At 44.8% G+C, this 22,335-nt stretch overlaps 1 protein-coding gene across 9 annotated transcripts in view; it reads left to right on the top strand.

The window, feature by feature from the left end:
• Positions 1-22,335, top strand: part of mybpc1 (myosin binding protein C1) — a 158,281-nt gene that overhangs the window by 98,380 nt on the left and 37,566 nt on the right. For all 9 annotated transcript variants that reach the window (XM_063057635.1, XM_063057633.1, XM_063057634.1 and 6 more), the window contains 7 exons: positions 1,239-1,345; positions 1,913-2,046; positions 3,576-3,735; positions 7,130-7,234; positions 8,732-8,920; positions 14,405-14,539; positions 22,074-22,241. In XM_063057635.1, coding sequence (XP_062913705.1) covers positions 1,239-1,345; positions 1,913-2,046; positions 3,576-3,735; positions 7,130-7,234; positions 8,732-8,920; positions 14,405-14,539; positions 22,074-22,241 — 998 coding nt within the window. The remainder of the gene's footprint in view (positions 1-1,238; positions 1,346-1,912; positions 2,047-3,575; positions 3,736-7,129; positions 7,235-8,731; positions 8,921-14,404; positions 14,540-22,073; positions 22,242-22,335) is intronic.

The raw sequence follows: 22,335 nt of genomic DNA on the forward strand, positions 1-22,335 counted from the left end.
GACTGCAGTTGGACTGGGTAATGCCACTGGTTATGATGGGAGGTGGAAGTTAGAAATATTGTCATGTTGGGTAACCAATAGTAGGAGTGTGGAAGGGTTAATTGGTGAGTCATGTGACAAAGCCAACCTGTCGAAGTACCATCTGCTCATAAACACAAGAGATTCTGCAGATGCTGGAAATCTTGAGCAACGCACACGAAATGCTGCAGAAGCTCAGCTCATCAGGGCAGCATCTGTGGAGGGGAATAACCAGTCAACACTTTGGGCTGAGGGAGGGGTCTTAGTCCAAAGCTTCTGGAAACTTTTCTCCTTCTCTTCATCGCCATTGCTCTCGCAACCAAGTACAAGCACCTCTCTCTGGATCCTGCCCCACACCTCTCCATTTCTGATCACTATGTGACCACTTTAAGGGCTTCATTTTACCAGGGTGAAAGGTCCTTTTCAAATTTCCAACAATTAGAAAAGCCTCACTTTGATCATTGCCTCATATTTTCTCCACCTCCTACATTCTCACTTTCCTTATAATGACACAGAGACCATTAATTACTCAGTGCTCCAAAGACAGTACAACCTGAGGCTTTATAAGGACTCAGTCAGACCACATTTGGAGTATTGTGAGCAGTTGGGTCCAATACCTACAAAAGGGTGTGCTGGCATTGGAGAGGATCCAGAGGATGTTCATGAGAACGATTGTGGGAATAAAAGGGTTAGTGTATGGGGAGCATTGGATGGCTCTGAGGTTTTGAAGAATGAGTGAAGGATCTTATTGAAACCTACTGAATATTGAAAGCCCTAGATAGAGCGGATGTGGAGAAGATGTTTTGTACAGTGGGGGGGGATCTAGGACCAGAGGACAGAAGGACATCAGAGTAGAAGGACATCACTTCAGAACAGAGATGAGGAGGAATTTATTTTTCTAGAGGATAGTAAATCTGTGGAATTCATTGCCACAGACAGCTGTGGAGACTAAGTCATTGAGTATATTTAAAGCAGAGGTTGATGGGTTCTTGATTACTGAGGGCATCAAAGGTTACAGGGAGGATGCAGGAGAATTGGTTTAAGAGGGATAATAATTCAGCCATGATGGAATGTTGGAGCACACTAGATGGGCTGAATGGCCTAATTCTGCACCTATGTTTTATGGTTTTATGGTCAACCAAGGTTCAAGCTGAAATTCATGCTTCATTACTTTGTGTAAGAACTCAATGGAACCTTGAGGATTTGTTTTGTCTTTGAAGAGTTCACAAGCTGGTGGTGGACAAGATGGCTTTGGACGATGATGGAGAATACACCTTTGTTCCTGAAGGCTACTCGATGCATCTGGGAGCCAAACTCCGGATGATCGGTAGGTGAAAACACCTCTGCCGAAGGGCTCGGGCCTGAAATGTTGACTGTTGATTTCCCTCCTTAGATGCTGCCTGACCTGCTGAGTTCCTCCAGCATTTTGTGTGGGTTGCTCAACAACAGACTATCTAAACCTGTTGACTACAATTCTGGGGCTACACACACAAAATGCTGGAGGAACTCAGTAGGTCAGGCAGCATCTATGAAGAGGAATTAACAGTCAATGTTTCAGGCTGGACCCTTCGTCAGGACTGGAAAAAAAGAAGGGGGAAAATGCCAGAATAAGAAGTTGTGGGGGTGGGGGAGGGGAAGGATACCAAGCTGGAAGCTGAGAGGTGAAGCTAGATGGGTGGGGGAGGGGTGATGAAGTAAGAAGCTGGGAGCTGATAGGTGGAAAAGGCAATGGGCTGGAGAAGAAGGAATCTGATAGGACAGGAGCATCGGTTTCTGCATGATCTCTTGTGTTTATAACAATGAGGTGCTGGACAAGTCTCTGTGATGGGGAACAAGGATTGTGCTATCCCTCATTTCAGTGTATAACGTGCCTTTGAAAAATTGGATCCAATAGATCCTCCCAGACTGCATCTGGACAGCCTGCTGAAAACGCCTGAGATTGTGGTGGTGGCAGGGAACAAGCTACGCCTGGACATTCCTGTCACGGGAGAACCAATGCCAAAAATCGTGTGGATGAAAGGTGACAAAGTAAGTCCCTGCTTTGCTTCCCGGGTCGTCTCAGTGCCCAGTGATCTTCCCTACTGCAGTTTTCACACAAACAAGACAGCGGGGTGCTGGTGTGTGGAGAGTCACTTTGCTCAATACAGTTTTCCACCCATTTAAAACATAAAACAGAACCGTACAGCACAGTACAGGCCCTATGGCCCACAATGTTGTGCCAACTCTTTAAACTACTCCAAGATCAATCTAGTTCTTCCCTCCCACATAACCCTCCATTTTTCTTTCATCCATGTGCCTATCTAAGAGTCTTAAGTCTCCTAATGTAACTGCCTCTATTACCATCCTTGGAAAAACATTCCACATATCTACCATTCTCTGTGTAAAAAACCTACTTCTGACATCCCCTCTATATCTTCTTCCAATCACCTTAAAGCTATGCCTTTCATATTAACAATTTATTTTTGCCAATTTTTAGAAAGTGGGATATTGTTGATTAAGCCAGCGCATCATCCATTTAATTCCTCTTGGAAAGGAGTGGGTGAATCACCTTGTCAAACCACTGTTTTTGTTGAAGTAAGGTGGTCCCTCAACAGTATTGGGGAGGGTGTGGACCCAGTAACAATGAAGGACCAACGATAGATTCAAAGTCAGGAGGACAATTTGAATTTGACGGCAGCCCCATGCATTTCCTGCCCTTCAGAATCAGTATCATTTATTATCACTGACATATTCAATTCAATTCCAGTTTAATTGTTATTCAACCATCCATGAATACAGGCAAATGAGACAGCATTACTCTGGGGTCAAGGTACAAAACACAGCACCAACCATCATACACAGCACAAAATACATATAGCGCATATAGATAACAAGCACATGTAAGGTATCAGTAAGATACAGCCAAGCAAAGAAAAATGTAATGTCATGAAATTTGTTATTTTGCAGCAGCAGTACTGTGCAATCATAAAATATACTATAAATTTTAATAAGGAAACATATACACACTCCTGAAATGTTGAGTTGGGTCTTCAGGTTCTTGTACCTCCTCCTTGATGGTAACAATGAGAAGAGGGCATACCCCAGGTGGTGGAGGTCTTTGATGATGGATGCCGACTTCTTGAGGCATCACACTTTGAAGATGCCCGCGATGCTGGGAGGCTAGCACCTATGGTGGTGCTGGCTGAGTTTGCAACCTTCTGCAGCTTTTTCCGATCCTGTGCATTGGAGCCTCCATAACAGACAGTGATGCAACCAGTCAGAATGCTCTGTAGAAGTTTGCCAGTCTTTGTGCCATACCAAATCTCTTCAAGATTCTAATGAAGCAGAGCCACTGTGTGCCTTCTTTGTGATTGTTTCAGTATATTGGGCCCAGCACAGACCCTCTGAGATGGTGACTCCACACAAGTGTAAATTGGCCGCAAAGGTCTGGCTGTTTTTTTTCAATATCACTGTTGGCATGAGATTAATAAATGCGAACTGTGTTAAGACAAGAGAGTTCGTCAGTGATGTGTTTGCTGGGCCTTCTGCTTGTCTCAGTGCGTTCTTGGACCCTGCAGGCAATCCCGGAGACGGGCGGCCGGGTGAGGGCAGAGTCATACCCGGATCACACCTCGATGGTCATTGACGTAGCTGAGAGAGACGACAGTGGCACCTACAAGATCATGGTGCAGAATGAAGCAGGGAAGGACAGCGCCCAGCTGAAGATAAAGGTTGTCGGTAAGTGGTCACAGCAGAGACTGTGTCATTTGGCTCACAGGGGGAAGTGTCAAATGAAATTTTGGGATGAGTGAGGAGGAATTATTTTACTTTGCCCCAGGAGACTGGACTAGCTCAATCGCTGGGTATTTCAAGAGCTGGGAGTGAGAGAATTTGGGCCCTGATCGATCACAAGATTTGGCACTTGGAGTGAAGTTCAGAGTTCAAAATAAATTTTATTATCAAAGTACATGCAGTATATTTCACCGTACACAACCCTGAGACTCATTTTCCTGCAGGCATACTCAGCAAATCTATAGAATAGTAACTATAACAGGATCAATGAAAGATCAACCAGAGTGAAGAAGACAACAAACTGGGCAAATTCAAATATAAATAAACAGCAATGAATAACAAGAACATAAGATAAAGAGTCTTTAAAGTGGGATCACTGATTGTGGAAACATGTCAATGATGGAGCAAGTAAGTGTGGCTATCTCCTTTTATACAAGAGCCTGATGGTTGAGGGGTGGAAACTTTTCTATCCCTGGTGGTGCAAGGCCTGAAGCGCTTCTACCTTCTACTTGATGCCAGCAGCGAGAAAAGAGCCTGGTCTGGGCAGTGGGATCTCTGCTGATAGATACAGCTTTCCTATGACAGTGTTTCATGTCGATGTGCTCAGTGGTTGGGAGGGCTTTACCCGTGAGCAACAAGGTGAAATAGAGGCCTTATCTTATGGAATAGTGATATATGTTGCATTGTCTTTTACCCTCTTATTTGTCACATTTTATGCAAACTACAAACCCGGTGAATTTTCCTCAGTTAGCAGGCTAAAATTTCATCCATGCAGTGAGCCGGGTTGTCCAGGTGATGACAGAGACTCTCTTGCAGGATTGGGAACGATCTGGAGATGGAAAGGGCTGCACATGATAAGTTTTCTTTGCCAGAACCAAGCCCGGATAAAAGTGGAGATTCACCAGAGTTATGCCAGTTCTCGGCAAGCAGAACCATTGGCAGAGACTTCTGTCTGAATTCCTAAAGGGCGATGAGTGTGGGGTTGGGGTTGGGGTTGGGGGCGGGGGGAGTGGGATCTAGACTTTACACAAGTATCCTTGGAATGCTCACGAAGAACTGTTGAGGTAGAAAATCCCCCATTGGGAGAGGATTGGATAAGCGATTGGAAGAACAGGTAGAAGATTCGGTGGAAGGGAAACTGAAGAACATAGAACATTACAGCACAGTACAGACCTTTAGCCCATGATGTTGTGCTGACCTTTTAACCTACTCTAAGTTCAATCTAACCCTTCCCTCCCACTTACACATCACCTCAACTGGGGCACAGGCCACGGTCAGCATCCCACCAGAGCCGGGGCCCTGTCCTGGGCCAGCCTTTCAAGCTGTCCTCAGGTGTAGCCCACCTTTGAAGACCCAGAGATGAGGTACTTGGAGCTTCCTCTGGTGTCCTGTAGCACTAGGTTTTTGTGGGATGGGGTTGTTAACCCCCTGTCCGGCCCTCCCCCTTTCACTGCCAGGCTTGGGACCATCCACACAGCCCTCCATTTCCATATCATCCATATGCTTATATAAGAGTTTTTTATATGTCCCTACTATATCTGCCTCTACCATCACCACTGGAAGGCCATACCACACACTCAACACTCTCTGTATAAAACAGCTTCCTCTGACATCCCCCCTATACTCTCTTACAATCACCTTAAAATTATGCCTCCTCATATTAGGCATTTCCAACCTGGGAAAAGGTCTCTGGCTGTCCACTTGATCTAATCCTCTTACCATCTTGTACACCTTTCATCCGCCTTGGCTCCAAAGAGAAAGGCCTTAGCTCGCTCAACCTATCCTCATAAGACACGTTCTCTAACTCAGACAGCATCCTGTTAAGTCTCCTCTGCATCCTGTCTGAAATGTCCACATGCTTCTTATAATGAGGCAACCGGAACTGAACACAATATTCCAAAAGCATGATGTAACCAGGCCTCTGTAGAGCTGCAACACTACCTCACATCTCTTGAACTCAATCCCCTGACTAACGAAGCCATCACACCCGACACCTTCATAACAACTTACGTGGCAATTTTGGGGGATCTAAAGATGTGGACCCCCAAGATCCCTCTGTTCCTCCACACAGCTAAGAATCCTGTCATTAACGCTGCATTCTGCTTTCAAATTCGACCTTCTGAAGTGAATCATTTCACACTTCAACAGGAATAAAGAGAATTGTTAGTGTTCATAACACTATGATTCTGGGTGTGCTTGACTGGGTTGAATCAGGTTAAATACATTCTGTGTACACAACAATTACTTCATTGGCTCTGTGGCATTTGAATGTTATTATATTCATAAAATCATAAGACATAGGAGCAGAATTAGGCCATTCAGCCCCTATTCAGCAAGAAATCATATCACTGCTTAACAGGTGAGAACTGGTAACATCAGGGGATGGACTGAGTATTTCAGACAGGTTCAGATTCAGATTCAGGTTTATCTATCATCAAAACGCACAGTGAAACGCACCATTGGCATTAACGACCATCACACCTAAGTTTGTGTACGGGTGTGGGTGTACAGTCCACAAGTGTCACCTCTCATTCCAGGGACATAGCCTGCCCACAGTGCTCGGCAGGACGTCACAGAACACAACAAGCAACAAAACAACAACAGCAAAACCCTTCCCCCCCCCCACCCCCAACCCCAACACATGGACAGTTCTATAACTCCAGAACAGTCCTCCAGGTAACTAGTCTCCAGACTTCGGCCACCGTTCTTCAACTTCCAAACTTCAAATCAACTTTCAGTATTGACCCCCAGACTAGCCGAAGATGAGACCCTGAAATCCAGGTGAACTCCACACTATCTCTCATGCTTTTTGCTTGCATGGTCTTCAAGATCATTTTTATTTGAATGACTGTCACCTTCCTGTCAGCTTGAACCAGTCTGGTCATTCTCCTCTGACCTCTCTCATTAACAAGGCATTTTCGCCCACGGAACTGTCACTCACTGGTTTTTTTTTTTTGCTTTTCACACCATTCTCTGTAAAGTATAGAGACTGTTGTGCATGAAAACCCTAGGAGATCAACAGCTTCTGAGATACTCAAACCACCCCATCTGGCACCAACAATCATTCCACAGACAAAATCAATTAGATCATATTTCTTCCCCATTCTGATGTTTGGTCTGAGCAACATCTGAACCTCCTGACCATGTCTGCATGCTTTTCTGCATGGAGTTGCTGCCACATGATTGGCTAATTTAGATATCTGCATTAACGAGCAGGTGTACAGGCATAATATAGTCGCTGAGTGTAGTTCAGAAGGAGACAGCAGGACCTTCCCGTCAGATTGAGGTGGGGCTTCGTGAGTGAAGTTACTGATGATGTATTCTCCTCCTTTTGCTGCAGATGTTCCAGATACCCCCGCAGCGCCAATAGTTACTGAGGTGGGAGGAGATTGGTGCTCAATGATGTGGAACCCTCCAGAATACGATGGAAGCTCGCCAATTTTAGGTAAGCTGGAACATCGCAGGAGGTTAGGAAAACACAGTATCAGTCAGTATATTCTACAAACTTCTTGCATCAGGCTGTTCCAAAAATACCACTTTTCATACAGGCATTGCTTTACAATGGGATAAAGTGCAAACATGAAAATAAAAGACAATAAGATGTTAGTTAAAAGCAAGGTTAAATGAATAGGTTTTGAGCCGGTGTTTAAAAGTGTCGACAGAGTCTGCATCCCTTATAGTTTTAGATACTGAATTTCACAGTTTAGGAGTGTAGTTCAGAAAAGCTGACCTGCCAATTATTTATTTGAGAGAGATTGTTTAAATTTAAGAGACTGGCAGAAGACAGACATGGATGTTGGGAGTTGAAGCAGACACTTTTGAATATTTTCACGCTGTGATAAATAAGAAATAAATATACAAGGGGGGTGAAGGTTTACTGTGGGCGGGGGGGTGAGGATGTAGAGCTGAGTTTTCTTGGTCTTTACCTTTCATCCCACCAGCCTTCTTACCAACCTTCATCATTCGCCATCTGCTCCAACTGGTCCCACTGGTCACATCTTCCCTCCACCTCCCTCAACTTTCCCCTTTCTCTTCTTCTCAGAGTCTGATGGCAGTGGGGTAGAAACTGTCCATGGGCCTGGTGGTACGTACTTTCAGGATTCTGGACCTTCTGCACAGGGGGAGGGGAGAAGAGAGAATGTCCCAGATGGGTGGGACGTTTGATTACCGTGGTTGCTTCACCAAATCAGTGTAAAATGTTATTTATATTCATGAAATTTGTTGTCATATCTGTAAGATGCACTGCAGAGAAGCCGTGGAAAGAAGCACTCTGAATTAACTTTGGATTTGGAATTGGAATTAGAATGGGTTTATCATCGATGTATCTCAAATAGCTTGTCTTGCAGACAGCTCGTACAGATCAGATCAGATCAATACACAGTGCATTGGGCTAGAACAAGGTCAAACAATAATAGTGCCGGATAAAGTGTAACAGTTACAGAGAAAGTGCAGGCAGACAGTAAAGTTCAAGGTAAATTGTGTGATCAAAAGTCTCTCTTACTGTACTAAGGAATGGTTCAATAGTCTGATAACCGTGGGATAGAAGCTGTCCTTGAGCCTGGTGGTACATGCTTTCAGGGGAGAGGGGAGAAGAGAGAAGAGAGAGGTGAGTGGGGTCTTTGATTACGTTGGCTGCTTTACTGAGACAGTGAGAGTGTAGGTAGGGTCCATGGAGTGGAGGCTGGTTTCCCTGATGTGCTGAGTTGTGTCCACAACCCTCTGCACTTTCTTGCATTCACAGAGAGAACAGTTGCCATACCAAGCTGTGATGCATCCAGATACGATACTTTCTGTGGTACATCAATAAAAACTGTTAAAAGGTGACACGCTGACTTTCTTTAGCTTCCTAAGGAAGTAGGGGTGATCTTTCTTGGCCGTAGCAACTCCATAGTCAGACCAGGACAGACTATTGCTAATGTTCACTTCTCTCCCCTACATCTAGGCTACATCATCGAGAGAAAGAAGAAACAAAGTTCCCGCTGGATGAGACTCAACTTTGACCTCTGCAAAGAAATGACCTTTGAACCCAAGAACATGATTGAAGGGATTCCCTATGAAGTGCGGGTCTTTGCCGTCAATGCCATAGGGATGTCCAAGTCCAGTGAGCCGTCCAAGGCTTTTATTCCTCTCGGTAAGAACAGGCAAAGGCAAAGTTTCTGAATTCCTTTATTCCCAAACATGAACTAATCCAAACCCTCCCACGTGCTGGTGTAAGGAATGGTTGGTGACTCCTTTCCCTGAATTATATTTGCCAGGGCTACTGCCAGGTTTATCCGGCTCCTTACGGACACAGTAGGGAGCTGAAATCAGAATCAGGTGTATTATCACTAGCAAAAATGTGTTGTTTTGTGGCAGCAGTACAGAACAATGCTTAAAATACTATAAATTATAATTATAATATACATAATTCCAGCACAGAGAGAGAACAAATATAGTGAGGTAGTGGAAGCTGTTCCTGAATCACTGAGTGTGCACCTTCAGGCTCCTGTACCTCCTCCCGGTGGTAGCAATGAGAAGAGGGCATGTCCTGGGTGATGGGCGTCCTTAATGATGGATACTGCCTTTTTGAGGCATCATCTTTTGAAGATGTCCTCTGTGCAGGGGAGGTCCGTGCATCAAATCCTCTGCAGCTCTTTCCGATCCCATGCATTGGAGCCTTTATATGAGATGGTGATGTTAGAATGTTCCCCACGGGACATCTGTAGAAATTTGCCAGTGTCATTGGTGACATACCACATCTCCTCAAACTCCTAATGAAATATAGCTGCTGGCATGCCTTCTTTATAATTGCATGGCTCAGCAACCCAGCTGTTTAGCCCAAGCTTAACTTTGGGACAATTTACAATGACCAATTAGCCGAGCTGGTACATCTCGGGACTGTAGGAGGAAACCAGAGCACCTGGGGGACAGCCCAAGCTTTCCACAAGAAGGACGTACAGAGACGGCACCGGAATTGAACTCTGAACTCCAACACCCCGAGCTGTAATCGTGTCTCGCTAACTGCTACGCTACTGTGGCAACGTGAATGTGGACACCCAAGAACTTGAAACTACTAACCCTTTCCACTGCTGACCCCTCAATAAGGACTGGTGTGTGTCCCTCGACTTCCGCTTCCTGAACTCCACCATCTGCTTTATTGTCAGAAAGAGTTATAGTGTCAGAGCGCAGAAACAAGCCCTTCAGCCCATCTCACCCATGTCCATCTAAGATCTCATTTGCCCACGTTTGACCTGTACCTCTCTACTTTTCCCCCATCAATGTCCGGATATATTGACGCCAGGGTGGTTTGAGATCTGTGCCAATTTGTAAGAGGGCCAGATGGATTTCAGTCTGCTGGCAGTGTTTGGTACAATCTCTTATTCAGTATAACAGCCCATTTTAAACTTGCTTTGAAAAGTACAGCACAAGACAGGCCATTCTGCCCACAAAGTCTGTGCTGAACATGGTGCCAAATCAAACTACATCTCCTCTGCCTGCTCATGATCGTTCCTTGAGTTGTCCTGCCAGGTGTGATGGGCGTACTATGTTGGCACTGGGATGTGTAGGTTGTTAAAACAAATGATGGGTTTCACGGTTTGTCTTAATGTACACGTGAGAAACTGAACCAGATCCATTTCTCTCCATTCCCAGAATTTTCATGTGTCTGTCTTAATTCCCCCTGTCCTTTCGGCTTCCAGCACTTCCCTTGGCAGCTTGTTCCAGGCCCCTATTCAATGTCTAGTGTAAAATTAAATAAATTGCCCTTCACATCTTCTTTGACTTTCCCCCTCTCACCTTAAATGCATATGCTCTAGTATCTGGGCAAACCATGGTAGTGTAGCGATTATTACAATGCTACTACAGCTCAGGGTGCCAGAGTCTGGAGCTCAATCCTCTGTAAGTTGTCCGTGCAACCTCCTCGTGGGATGTGTGGGCTTTCCCTGGGTGCTCCCATTCCCTCCCACAGTCCAAAGACGTACTGGGATGGTTAATTGGTTGTTGTAAATTATCCCGTAATCAGAGGAGGGTTAAATCGGGTTTGTCAGGGGTTGTTGGGTGGTGTGGCTCGAAGGGCCTGAAGGACATATTCTACACCGTATTGCTAAATAAATAAATAAATAAATAAATAGACGACTGTCTATCCCTCTCAAAGTCAGCTTTAATATCTCTGGCATATTTTGTGAAATTTGTTGTTTTGCAGCAGCAGTACAGTGCAATATATAATTTTATAAACTATAAATTACAATAAGTATATATATATATAACACATTAAATTAAATAGGTACTACAAAAAGAGAGGGGAAAAATAGTGAGGGAATGTTCATGGGTTCCTTGTCCATTCTGAAACTGATGGTAGAGGTGAAGAAGTTGTTCCTGAATCACTGAGTGTGTGTCTTCAGGCTCCTGTCCATCCTCCCTGATTGTAGCAATCAGAAGAAGCCCAGGGGAAACAACCCAAGTTTCCAAGATTATCCAGGCAGTGTCCTAGTAAATCTCTTCTGCACTTTCTCTGAAGCCTCAACATTTTTCCTACAACAGCAACCAGAATTGCGGGAGGTCTCCAGCGCATTTTCAGTCTGAAAAGGTCCAGACTGTGTGGAAAACATCATGAGTGTTTCCAATACACAAGAAGGGCCAACTGAAAGTCTTGAATGATTACCGTCCAGTGGCCCTGACCTCACACATCACGATGACTCTAGAGAGGCTGGTCCTGTCTCACCTCCGACCCCCGGTCAGCTCAGCCCCCGCTCCCTTGCAGTTTGCCTACCAGGAGCACATTGGAGTCGATGATGCTGTTATCTGCCTGCTGAACAGAACCTACTCCCATTTTGGATAAGCAGGGTAGCAATGTGAGGATCATGTGTTTTGATTTCCCTAGTGCCTTCAATACCGTACAGCCCTCATTGCTGGAGGAAAAGCTCAGTTCAATGCAGGTTGGCTCTTCCATTGAATCCTGGACAATGGACTATCTGATTGGCAGACCACAGTGTGTGCAGCTTCAGAGCTGTGTGTCAGACATGGCTATAAGCAGCACTGGGGCCTGACAGGGGACTGTATTGGCTCCCTTCCTGCTTACCCTGTTTACCTCGGACTGTAAATACAACACTGAGTCATTTCATCAGCAGGAATTCTCTGAAAACTCAGCAATAGTTGGGTGTATAAAGAAAGGATGGGAGTATGAATACATGGCCCTGGTGGAGAACTTTGTCAAATGGTGCAAGCTGAATCATCTGCAGCTCAATGTCAGTGAAACAAAGGAGATGGTGATGGACTTTAGGAAGACCAAGCCCGAGTTGCTCCCTGTTACTATTGATGGTGAGGACTTGGATGTGGTGAGGACTTACAAGTACCTGGGGGTGCAGCTGGATGACAGACTTGAGTGGAGCACCAACACAGAGGCCGTGTACAAGAAAGACTAGAGTCACTCTACTTCCTAAGGAGACTGAGGCCCTTTGGAGTATACAGGCCTCTGCTTCACATGTTCTACCAGTCTGTTATTGCCAGTACAATCTTCTATGTAATAGTCATAGTCATACTTTATTTATCCCAAGGGAAATTAATTTTTGTTACAGTTGTACCTTAAATAATTAAATAGTGATAAAACCATAAATAATTAAATAGTAATATGTAAATTATGCCAGGAAATAAGTGCAGGACCAGCCTATTGGTTCAGGGTGTCTGACCCTCCAGGGGAGGAGTTATAAAGTTTGATGGCCACCGGCAGGAATGACTTCCTATGATGCTCTGTGTTGCATCTCGGTGGAATGAGTCTCTGGCTGAATGTACTGTGCCCAACCAGTACATTATGTAGTGGATGGGAGACATTGTCCAGGATGGCATGCAACTTGGACAGCATCCTCTTTTCAGACACTACCGTCAGAGAGTCCAGTTCCATCCCCACAACATCACTGGCCTGACGAATGAGTTTGTTGATTCTGTTGGTGTCTGCTACCCTCAGCCTGCACTGGCCACCACAGACTCGTAGAACATCCTCAGCATCGTCCGGCAGATGTTAAAGGACCTCAGTCTCCTCAGGAAATAGAGACGGCTCTGACCCTTCTTGTAGACAGCCTCAGTGTTTTTTGACCAGTCCAGTTTATTGTCAATTTATACCCCCAGGTAGTTGTAATCCTCCACCATGTCCACACTGACCCCCTGGATGGAAACAGGGGTCACCGGTGCCTTAGCTCTCCTCAGGTCCACCACCAGCCCCTTAGTCTTTTTTGCATTAAGCTGCAGATAATTCTGCTCATACCATGTGACAAAGTTTCCTACCGTAGCCTTGTACTCAGCCTCATCTCCCTTGCTGATGCATCCAACTATGGCAGAGTCATCAGAAAACTTCTGAAGATGACAAGACTCTGTGCAGTAGTTGAAGTCCAAGGTGTAAATGGTGAAGAGAAAGGGAGACAAGACAGTCCCCTGTGGAGCCCCAGTGCTGCTGATCACTCTAGTGGTGTGCTGGGAAATGGTATCAACACTGGTGATGCCAACGGGCTCAATAAACTGATTAGAAAGGCTGGCTCTGTTATAGGAGTCAAATTGGACACACTGAAGGCTGTGGTAGAACAAGGAACCCTATGGAAAATCCTGGCAATTCTGGACAATGTTTCTCACCCTCCGCATGCCACCTTGGCAGAACAGAGGAGTACTTTTAGTAATAGACTGAGACAGCAGTCTCCAAAGAGCGCAATATGAGATCATTCTTACCCTCGGCCATTCGGCTCTTTAATGAGTCAACCTATAGCCGGGGAAGTGATGACCCCCCTCCCCTCCTGTTAGACTGTTTGTGGTAACTTATTTTTTAATCTTTCTACTTCTTTTCCAATATTTATACCTTTGCACTTGTAATGCTACTGTGACACTGTTGTTTCATGTGGGATCAATAAAGTATCTATCCATCAATACTCTCAGCGTAGAGCACCAGAAATAATGCTGGAGGAACTCAGCAGGTCAATCAGCATCTGTGGGGGTGGGGGGGAAGAAGTTGTCACCGCTTTGGGTCAAGTCCCTACCAGGTTGCTGACTGACACTTGAGTTCCTCCGGCAAATTGTCTGGTGTTTGAGATTCCAACATTGGCAGTCTCTCAAGTCTCCAACTGTGGCCAAAAGAGTTTTATAGGGCTGGTTGGCTTTATCTGTCACAAGGGCATCCATCGAAACATTCAGTGAAATGTGTCATTTGCACTGACGACCAACACAGTCTAACTATGTGCTGGGGGCAGCCTGTAAGTGTCACCACAATTCCAGCGCCAACATAGCACGCCCACAATTTACTAACCCTAACCTGTTCACCTTTGGAATGTGGGAGGAAACTGTAGTACTGAGAGGAAAGCCACACAGTCATGGGGAGAACATACAAACTCCTTTCAGACTGTGGTGGGAATTGATCCCGGTCACTGATCACGGGGCCGTAAAGTGATTGGCTGACCCTTATGCTACTTTGCCAAGCTGCAACATCACTCTTGTATCCATTTCTCTGACCAGTGAAGGTTTGCATGCCAGATGCCGTCCTCATCCTATCTACATGTGTGGTCGTTTGGGAAAGGAGATTCCCCTTCTTCCTCTCCATTTCTTTAACTGATAATGTTACACCGAAGGGTCTCTCATCTCTCTGCTCTGTTTTATTGTCCAGCACCCACCAGCGAGCCCACACTCCTCACTTGCGATGGTGTGACGGATAACAGCGTATCGCTCAAGTGGCGGCCCCCCGAGCGTATCGGTGCAGCGGGTCTGGATGGATACCGTATCGAGTATTGTCTGGAAGGATGTAAGCCTGCGATCACATGTATTTTCAGATTCAGATTTGTTGAGCGCATGAACATCGAAACATTCAGTGAAATGTGTCACCTGCATCAATAAACAACACCACTTAAAGTTGTGCTGGGGGCAGCCCACAAGAGTCACCACGCGTTCCAGTGCCAGTATAGTATGTTCCTGAACCAAAGGGAATAACTTCACTCAACTTCACTGAAATGTTCCCACAAACAATGGACTCTCTTTCAAGGACCCTTAATCTCGTTATGTATTTATTTGTTTGTTTGTTTGTTTATTTATTTATTTGTAGTTTATTGTCTTTTACACGCTGGTTGAACATCCAAGTTGGTGCAGTCTTTCATTTATTCTATTATGGATTTATTGAGTATGTCCAAAGAAAATGAATTTCAAGGTTGTATATGGCGACATATACGTACTTTGATAATAAATTTACTTTTGACCTTTAGGCAATATCCAGCAGAACAATTCAAGCAGTAACAACTGAGCAAAACAAAGACACAATAGCAAACAAGCCCCTTTCCCACACACCCAAGTCACAGACATAGATGGGCCTCCAGTCCCAAGACAGGCTGCTTCCAGGCTTCCATCCCAGGACAGGATGCTTCTGGGCCTACAATCCCAGGACAGGCTGCTTCTGGGCCTACAATCCCAAGACAGGCTGCTTTCAGGCCTCCAAATCCAGGACAGGCTGCTTTCAGGCCAACAATCCCAGGACAGGTTGCCTCTGGGCCTCCAATCCCAGGACTGTCTGCTTCTGGGCCTCCAAATCCAGGACAGGCTGCCTCTGGGCCTCCAATCCCAGGACAGGCTGCCTCTGGGCCTCCAGTATATGACCTCAGACTCTCAAGACTTGCAGACATTAGACCTCCAACCCAACCCTGGCCCAGACTCGCAGACTTATCCTCTGCACCTCTACTTCCAGACTTGTTGCTCTATATTTTGAAGTCGCAGAGCCAGACATCCCACCTCTCCCAGTAGTTCTGGGAGTCTCCTGCATATTGATAGTGGCTCCCTGATGCCAACAACTTATATACAATATCTCAGAAATCGATTTTTTTGAGAGCACAAGAGTGAGAGAGAGAGAGCGCGCGCGCCATGGCAGAGCGTTCCAAAAAAAGAAAATATAAAACGTATTTCACCCCAGACTACACTAAAGTGTACCCCTGCCTAATAGGGTCAAAAATAATGACAGTGTTGCTCGCTGCACTGTTTGCAACAGTGACTTTTCTATTGGGTTAGATGACTGTAAAAGACATGTTGAGGTGAGTTTAACCAGTAGCATAGCTAACGTTATTTAAACTAGCTGGCTGGCTGCTAAGGAGCTACTCTATTGCAGACATCCCACCTCTCCCGGAAGTTCCGGGAGTCTCCCGCAAATTGATGCTGCTACCTCCCTGAATTGAGTTTTTGCAGGGTGGGATGTCTGCAAAGCACTACAACAAAGAATTAGGCCCTTCAGCTTTATTAGTTTATCTTGGTTTTCTGCTTCATCCCACCTACCAGCGTCCAGACCATGGCCCTCCATACCTCTCTTATCTTGTATCTATCCAAACGTCTCTTAAACATGACATTTGAACCTGTATCCATCACTTTCGCTGGCAGCTCGTTCCACACTCTCACCACTCTGAGTGATGAAGCTCCCCCTCAGAAGAATCACTCCAGGGGGTTTCTTACTCTTGTGGGTTAACGTCTTTCCTAACAAGGGAAATCATTCGCTCGGCGGGAGACACTTGTGGCTGTGATACAATCTCAGGTTCTGGGTCCTCCTCTGTGGTGGTTGTAGGAGTTGACCCTGGGACTGCAGGAAGTTGTTCTGAAATTTCCGGATGCCTTTCTTCTCTGACAATTGGCTCTGTTCTCCTCAACTGATCAATTGATCAATGTGTCATCTCCAGATGATACCGGACACAGTCTTCACTGTGTAGAAGAATGGCCCAGTTCTGTCCTTAATCTTTCCAATCTCCCACTTTTGATCACCTCTGTAGTCCCTTGCCCATTCTGCTTGTCCAGGAGTGAAACATCAAACCTCCTTGTTTAAGGACCCTTCATTTTGCCTCAGCTGTTTGTCCTGCCTGCTCCTTCTGAGACTGGCTTTTAGGAGATCCAAGTGTGAATGCAAGGGACGACCCAGGGGCAGCACAGCTGGTGAATTGTTGGTTGGGGAGTGTGCGGCATTGCGATGTGCAAGGAGGAAATTGGCGAGCTTTGATTCTGTGTCAGTGTAGTGTGTTCTGCTGACATTACTCAGTGTGTTGATTAGACTCTGGCCAAACCTTTCCACTAGCCATCTGTAGCTGGGTGGTACGGTGCAGATGTACTATTCATTTTCAGGAATGACTGAAACTGTTCCATAACAAACTGCGGTCCATTGTCACTGAGTATTCAGGAACACCAGTCTCAACACATCACCGGTATGTCAGGTTATCATGGAGGCCAGTGGGAACACTTCAGGCCACTTCGCAACTGCATCCACCATTACCAAGAAATTTGTGCCCATCGATGGTCTGGCAAAATCCATGTGAATCCTCTGCCAGGGCCATGCAGGACATTCCCAGGGATAGAGAGGGGCCACTCTTGGCATCTTCTGGATGTGTTGGCAAACTACTCGATCAGCTGATCTGTCTCAGGCCACCAGACAAAGCTTCAAGCCAATGATTTCATTTTGACCATGCATAGATTTAGCTCCTCAAATACTTCAGCTCTCAGCTTGGATGGTGCAACTCTCAATCCCCACATAAGGTTTAAAGAATTCACACTTGTTGCATTGTGCTTTGGGCCCATAATCTTCTAATCTTTTAACAATATCCTGAGATTTTGGAGATGTTCCTTGTCATCCTCACTGGTAACAATGATGTCATCCAGGTAACACGCGTACCTGGACAGCCTTGCAGCACCTGGTCCATAACTCTCTGCCAGCGTGCAGGTGCAAAAGCAACTTCAAAAATAAGCCTATTATATTGACAAAGCCGTTTGTGAGTGTTGGATTCTTCTTCCATCTCCATCTTCAGTCCACACTTTGCTGAAGCGTTTTTCTCCAGAAAGGTTTGCAAAGATATCCTCTGTCCTGGGCAGAAGGTATTGGTCTACTTTCAATAGCACCACAGATCCTGACAGACCCATTCTTCTTGGTTCCTGGAACCACTAGTGTTACCCATCAGCTCCACTCAGCTTTGGAAAGAATTTGTTCCATATCCATTGGATCTAACTCACTGGATACTTTATCACGAGTGATATAAAGAGCAGGATCAGTCTTGTAGCACATGAGTGTGGCATTTTCATTTAATGCTATTTCACCCTTGATACATTTGAGTTTTCCAATGCTATCCTTGAACACTTGTGGCATCATCCAGTGCCTCTCTTAACCTGTTTGCAGTTGACTCTGTTGGAGGGGATGTGGCATGCAAATGGTGGATGGATCTCCAATCAAGTTGTAGTGGGTCTCAGGCATTCATAGTCCTACAATGCTGGCCCTTCTGTCTTTACTACATACAAACCCAAAGTGGCTTGTTGGTAATTGTATTTCACTGTTACAATTGTCATTCTCACAGGAGTTATCTTTTCTCCAGTATAAGTTCTTAGTTAGATATCTGCAGATTTCAGTTCAGTATCTTTGAAATGCCATACAAACTCACTTTGTGGAATGATTGAAACAGCTGAGCCAGTGTCCATTACATGTTAATTAAGTTGCCATTGACTTCTGACGTAAGCCATATTATTTGTCTACTCTCAGTTTTCACACTGTAAATCTTAACACGACACATTCCTGTGTCACTCCCATCATTATCAGATTTTTCATCAACAGCATGTTCTTTTTGAAACTGTAACTTCATCTTTTCCACATGCAGTCTGCTTTTTGTCTGCCTCACATGCTCTTTGTGTGTGTCCTACTTTGTTGCACTTTCTGAAAGTTTCACCTTTAAACCTGCATTGGTCTGGTGTATATCAGTCACTGTCACAACGATAACACAATTTGTTCAGCCAGGCAGGTTTTTGTTTAAATGTTGCAATTTTGTTCATGCTCACTTTAATTCCTGACTTCAACTCAGTTGTGTCTCTCGCGGCTGTTTCCATTGATACAGCAACTTCAACTGCTCTTTTAAATGTGAGTTGTGCTTCAGTTAAGAACTGTTTTTGAATACTTTCTTGTAAGATTACACAAAGTAAACAATCTCTTAGTGCATCATTAAACCTATCACGGAAAATACTCAATTTCTTCAATTCAGCCACATACGCTGAAATAGACTCCCCTTCCTTCTGATTCTATTTATGAAACATAAAGTGTTCTGCAAACAATAAAGGTTTCACTTCTAAATATTCCTTCATTACTTTCATAATATCAGCAAAGCTCATGGTTCATGGGAAATAGAGTGCCAGAACAGTTAGTGGAGAAGTTGTGGAGGCAGATGTTGGTAGGATCTCAGACAAAATCAGGAATCAAAAGGTTAAACATGGTTTAATTAGAGCAGTCAAACTTCTAAACAAACTGTATGCTTTTCCACCTATTACACCCAGCATAACTGACACTCACTTTTCATTGGCTATTCTGTTTGCTTCAAAATGCTGTTCAATTTGTTCAGTATACATCAACCAGATATCTGTTGTACAATCAAATGCATCTATATTTCTGATGTAGCCAGCCATTTCTGTTTTTTTTATTTATGATTATTATCACCCGGTACTCACTGTTTATAGATTCATTGTATCATAGAGAAGTACAGCACAGAAACAGACCCTTTGGCCCATCTAGTCTATGCTGAAACCATTTAAACTGCCTACCCTATTGACCTGCACCAGGGCCATAGCCCTCCATACCCCAAACATCCACGTACCTATCCAAACTTCTCTTCAATGTTGAAATCGAACTTGTATGCACCAATTGTGCTGGCAGCTCATTCCATACTCTCACAAACCTCTGAATGAAGAAGTTTCCTCTCATGTTCCCTTTAAAGTTCTCACCTTTCACCCTTAACCCAAGACTTCTGGTTGTAGTTCCACACAACCTCAGTGGGAGGTTCCAGTAATGCCTCTCCCCCCCCCACTTCAACATTTCCCTCCCTCCCTCCCTCTCATGTTATCTCCTTGCCTGCCCAGTGACTCCCTCTGCTGCTCCTCCCCCCCCCTTTTTTTCCTTTCTTCCATGGCCTTCTGTTTCTTTGACAATCAAATTCTCAGTTCTTTGCTTCATCCCCCCCCTCCAAGTTTCACCTATCGCCTGGCATTTCTCTCTCCCCTCCCCCTACCTTTCAAATCTACTCTTCAGCTTTTTTTCTCCAGTCCTGCCGAAGGGTTTTGGCCCGAAATGTGGACTGTGCTTCTTTCCACAGATGCTGCCTGGCCTGCCGAGTTCCTCCAACATTTTATGTGTACTACTATAGCAACCTTATGTTTCTTGCAACAGTCTGCGATCTCTCTACAAATTTGTTCCCCTAAATCCCTCGGACTGTTGGGTGGTCTGTAATATACTTTATACTTTATTGTCATCAAACAATTGGTACTAGAACGTATCCAACGATATTTGATTCTGCGCTTCCCGCTCCCTGGATTACAAATTGATAGTAAATATTAAAAATTTAAATTATAAATCATAAATAGAAAATAGAAAAATGGAAAGTAAGGTAGTGCAAAAAAACCGAGAGGCAGGTCCGGATATTTGGAGGGTACGGCTCAGATCCAGGTCAGGATCCGTTCAGCAGTCTTATCACAGTTGGAAAGAAGCTGTTCCCAAATCTGGCCGTACGAGTCTTCAAGCTCCTGAGCCTTCTCCCGGAGGGAAGAGGGACGAAAAGTGTGTTGGCTGGGTAGGTCGTGTGCTTGATTATCCTGGCAGCACTGCTCCGACAGCGTGCGGTGTAAAATGAGTCCAAGGACGGAAGATTGGTTTGTGTGATGTGCTGCACCATGTTCACGATCTTCTGCAGCTTCTTCTGGTCTTGGACAGGACAACTTCCATACTTTCAACTTCCATGCTTTCTATAGTGCATCTATAAAAATTAGTGAGGGTTTTAAGGGACAGGCCAAATTTCTTCAGTTTTCTCAGGAAGTAAAGGCGCTGGTGGGCCATCTTGGCATTGGACTCTGCTTGGTTGGACCAAGTCAGGTCATTTGTGATATTGACCCCAAGGAACTTAAAGCTTTTGACCTGTTCCAATTGCACACCACCGATGTAAATTGGGTCGTGCAGTCCGCTACTCCTTCTGAAGTCAACAACCAATTCCAATTCCAATATAGCCACATTAACCTGGTTACACCTTTCTTATTTCTTAGTTTCACCCATTAAGCCTCACTAGTCGAGTTCTCCAGTCACAGTACTGCTTTGTCAGGATAGACATTTCCCTGACTAGTAATGCCACCCCTCTGAGCAACATACACAAAATGGTGGAGGAATTCTGCAGATCCTGCCGAAGGGTTTCGGCCTGAAACGTCGACTGTACTTTTTTTCATTGATTCTGCCTGGCCTGCTGAGTTCCTCCACCATTTTGTGACTAGTTGCACCATGTTTAACCTTTTGATTACTGATTTTGTCTGAGATCTTACCAACATCTGCCTCCACAACTTCCCCACTAACTGTTCTGGCCCTCTGATCCCCATGAACCATGTATTTAATCTGTTTTCTACCTTTTTATTTAACTCAAACATCCCTTTCCCCTTTCAAAGAAAAAGGTTCTACACCTCAACAGGTAGGTTGTTGCCTCAGGTTCATTTTAGAACTATTTCATCATCACCGTTATGCTTTGTAACTCCAGAAATTAATTGAAAGAAAAAGTGGGATCTGGGACACATATTGACTACTTCATTTTACTTTTAGTGAGGGATGCACATATGACATGGTGATGTAATGACATATGCCATTCACATACTTTTACATATAACCCATAATGAATTATGTAAATAAAGAATATTTAATCAAACAATATATTTACAGTATTACTCAAATATTACTGTATTAAATACACAACAACCCTCTAATTCTGAGCTCTCCTTCCTCCTGACATGTTTACGTTTAACTTCACCACCTCTCCCTCCACCCTGTCTGCACATTCTCTCTCATTTCCTCGGCCTTGCAGCATATCCTCTGCCTATTTTGTCGATTCCAGCCTCTCAAACATCCCCACTGCTCCCAGTTGCCATGGTAACCCTTCATGGCTTACTATTCATTTTTGTGTGTCAGCATACAGAGAACATAAAACATTAGAGCACAGGACAGGTTCCTCGGCCTACAATGTAGTGCCAACCTTTTAATGTACTCTAAGATCAATCTAACCTTTCCCTCACACATAGCCCTCCATTTTCCATCACCCATGTGCTTATCTAAGGGCCTCCTAACTGTCCCAAATGTATCTGCCTTTACCACCCGTCAGAGTGTTGCACACACCCACTATTCTCTTTGTAAAGAACTTACCTCTGACATCCGATCACTGTAAAATTATATGCAGGAAAGTTCCCAGAAGGTCCAGCAAAACTAAAGGCAAGTTATCTTTGTTCTGATTGGTACTAATGTTTTCCTCCTTTCCTATGCTGTTGCCCAGCGGATGAGTGGATCGTGGCAAACAAGGAGCTGACTGACAAAACCAAGTACACGATAACTGGCCTCCCGACCAACGAGAAGATCCACGTGAGAGTGAAGGCCGTGAACGTGGCTGGGGAAAGCCCTCCCATCTGTCTGTCCCAGGCTATTCTTGTTAAGGAGGTGGTGGGTGAGCACACATCTCTGCCCAATGTTTGGTTACTGACTCCCGGTAGTGTAGAGGCCATTTCTGAACGATCTATGAACACTACCTCAACATTCCT

This window comes from Mobula hypostoma, chromosome 9 (genome assembly GCF_963921235.1).
Source record: "Mobula hypostoma chromosome 9, sMobHyp1.1, whole genome shotgun sequence".
NCBI lineage: Eukaryota > Metazoa > Chordata > Chondrichthyes > Myliobatiformes > Myliobatidae > Mobula > Mobula hypostoma.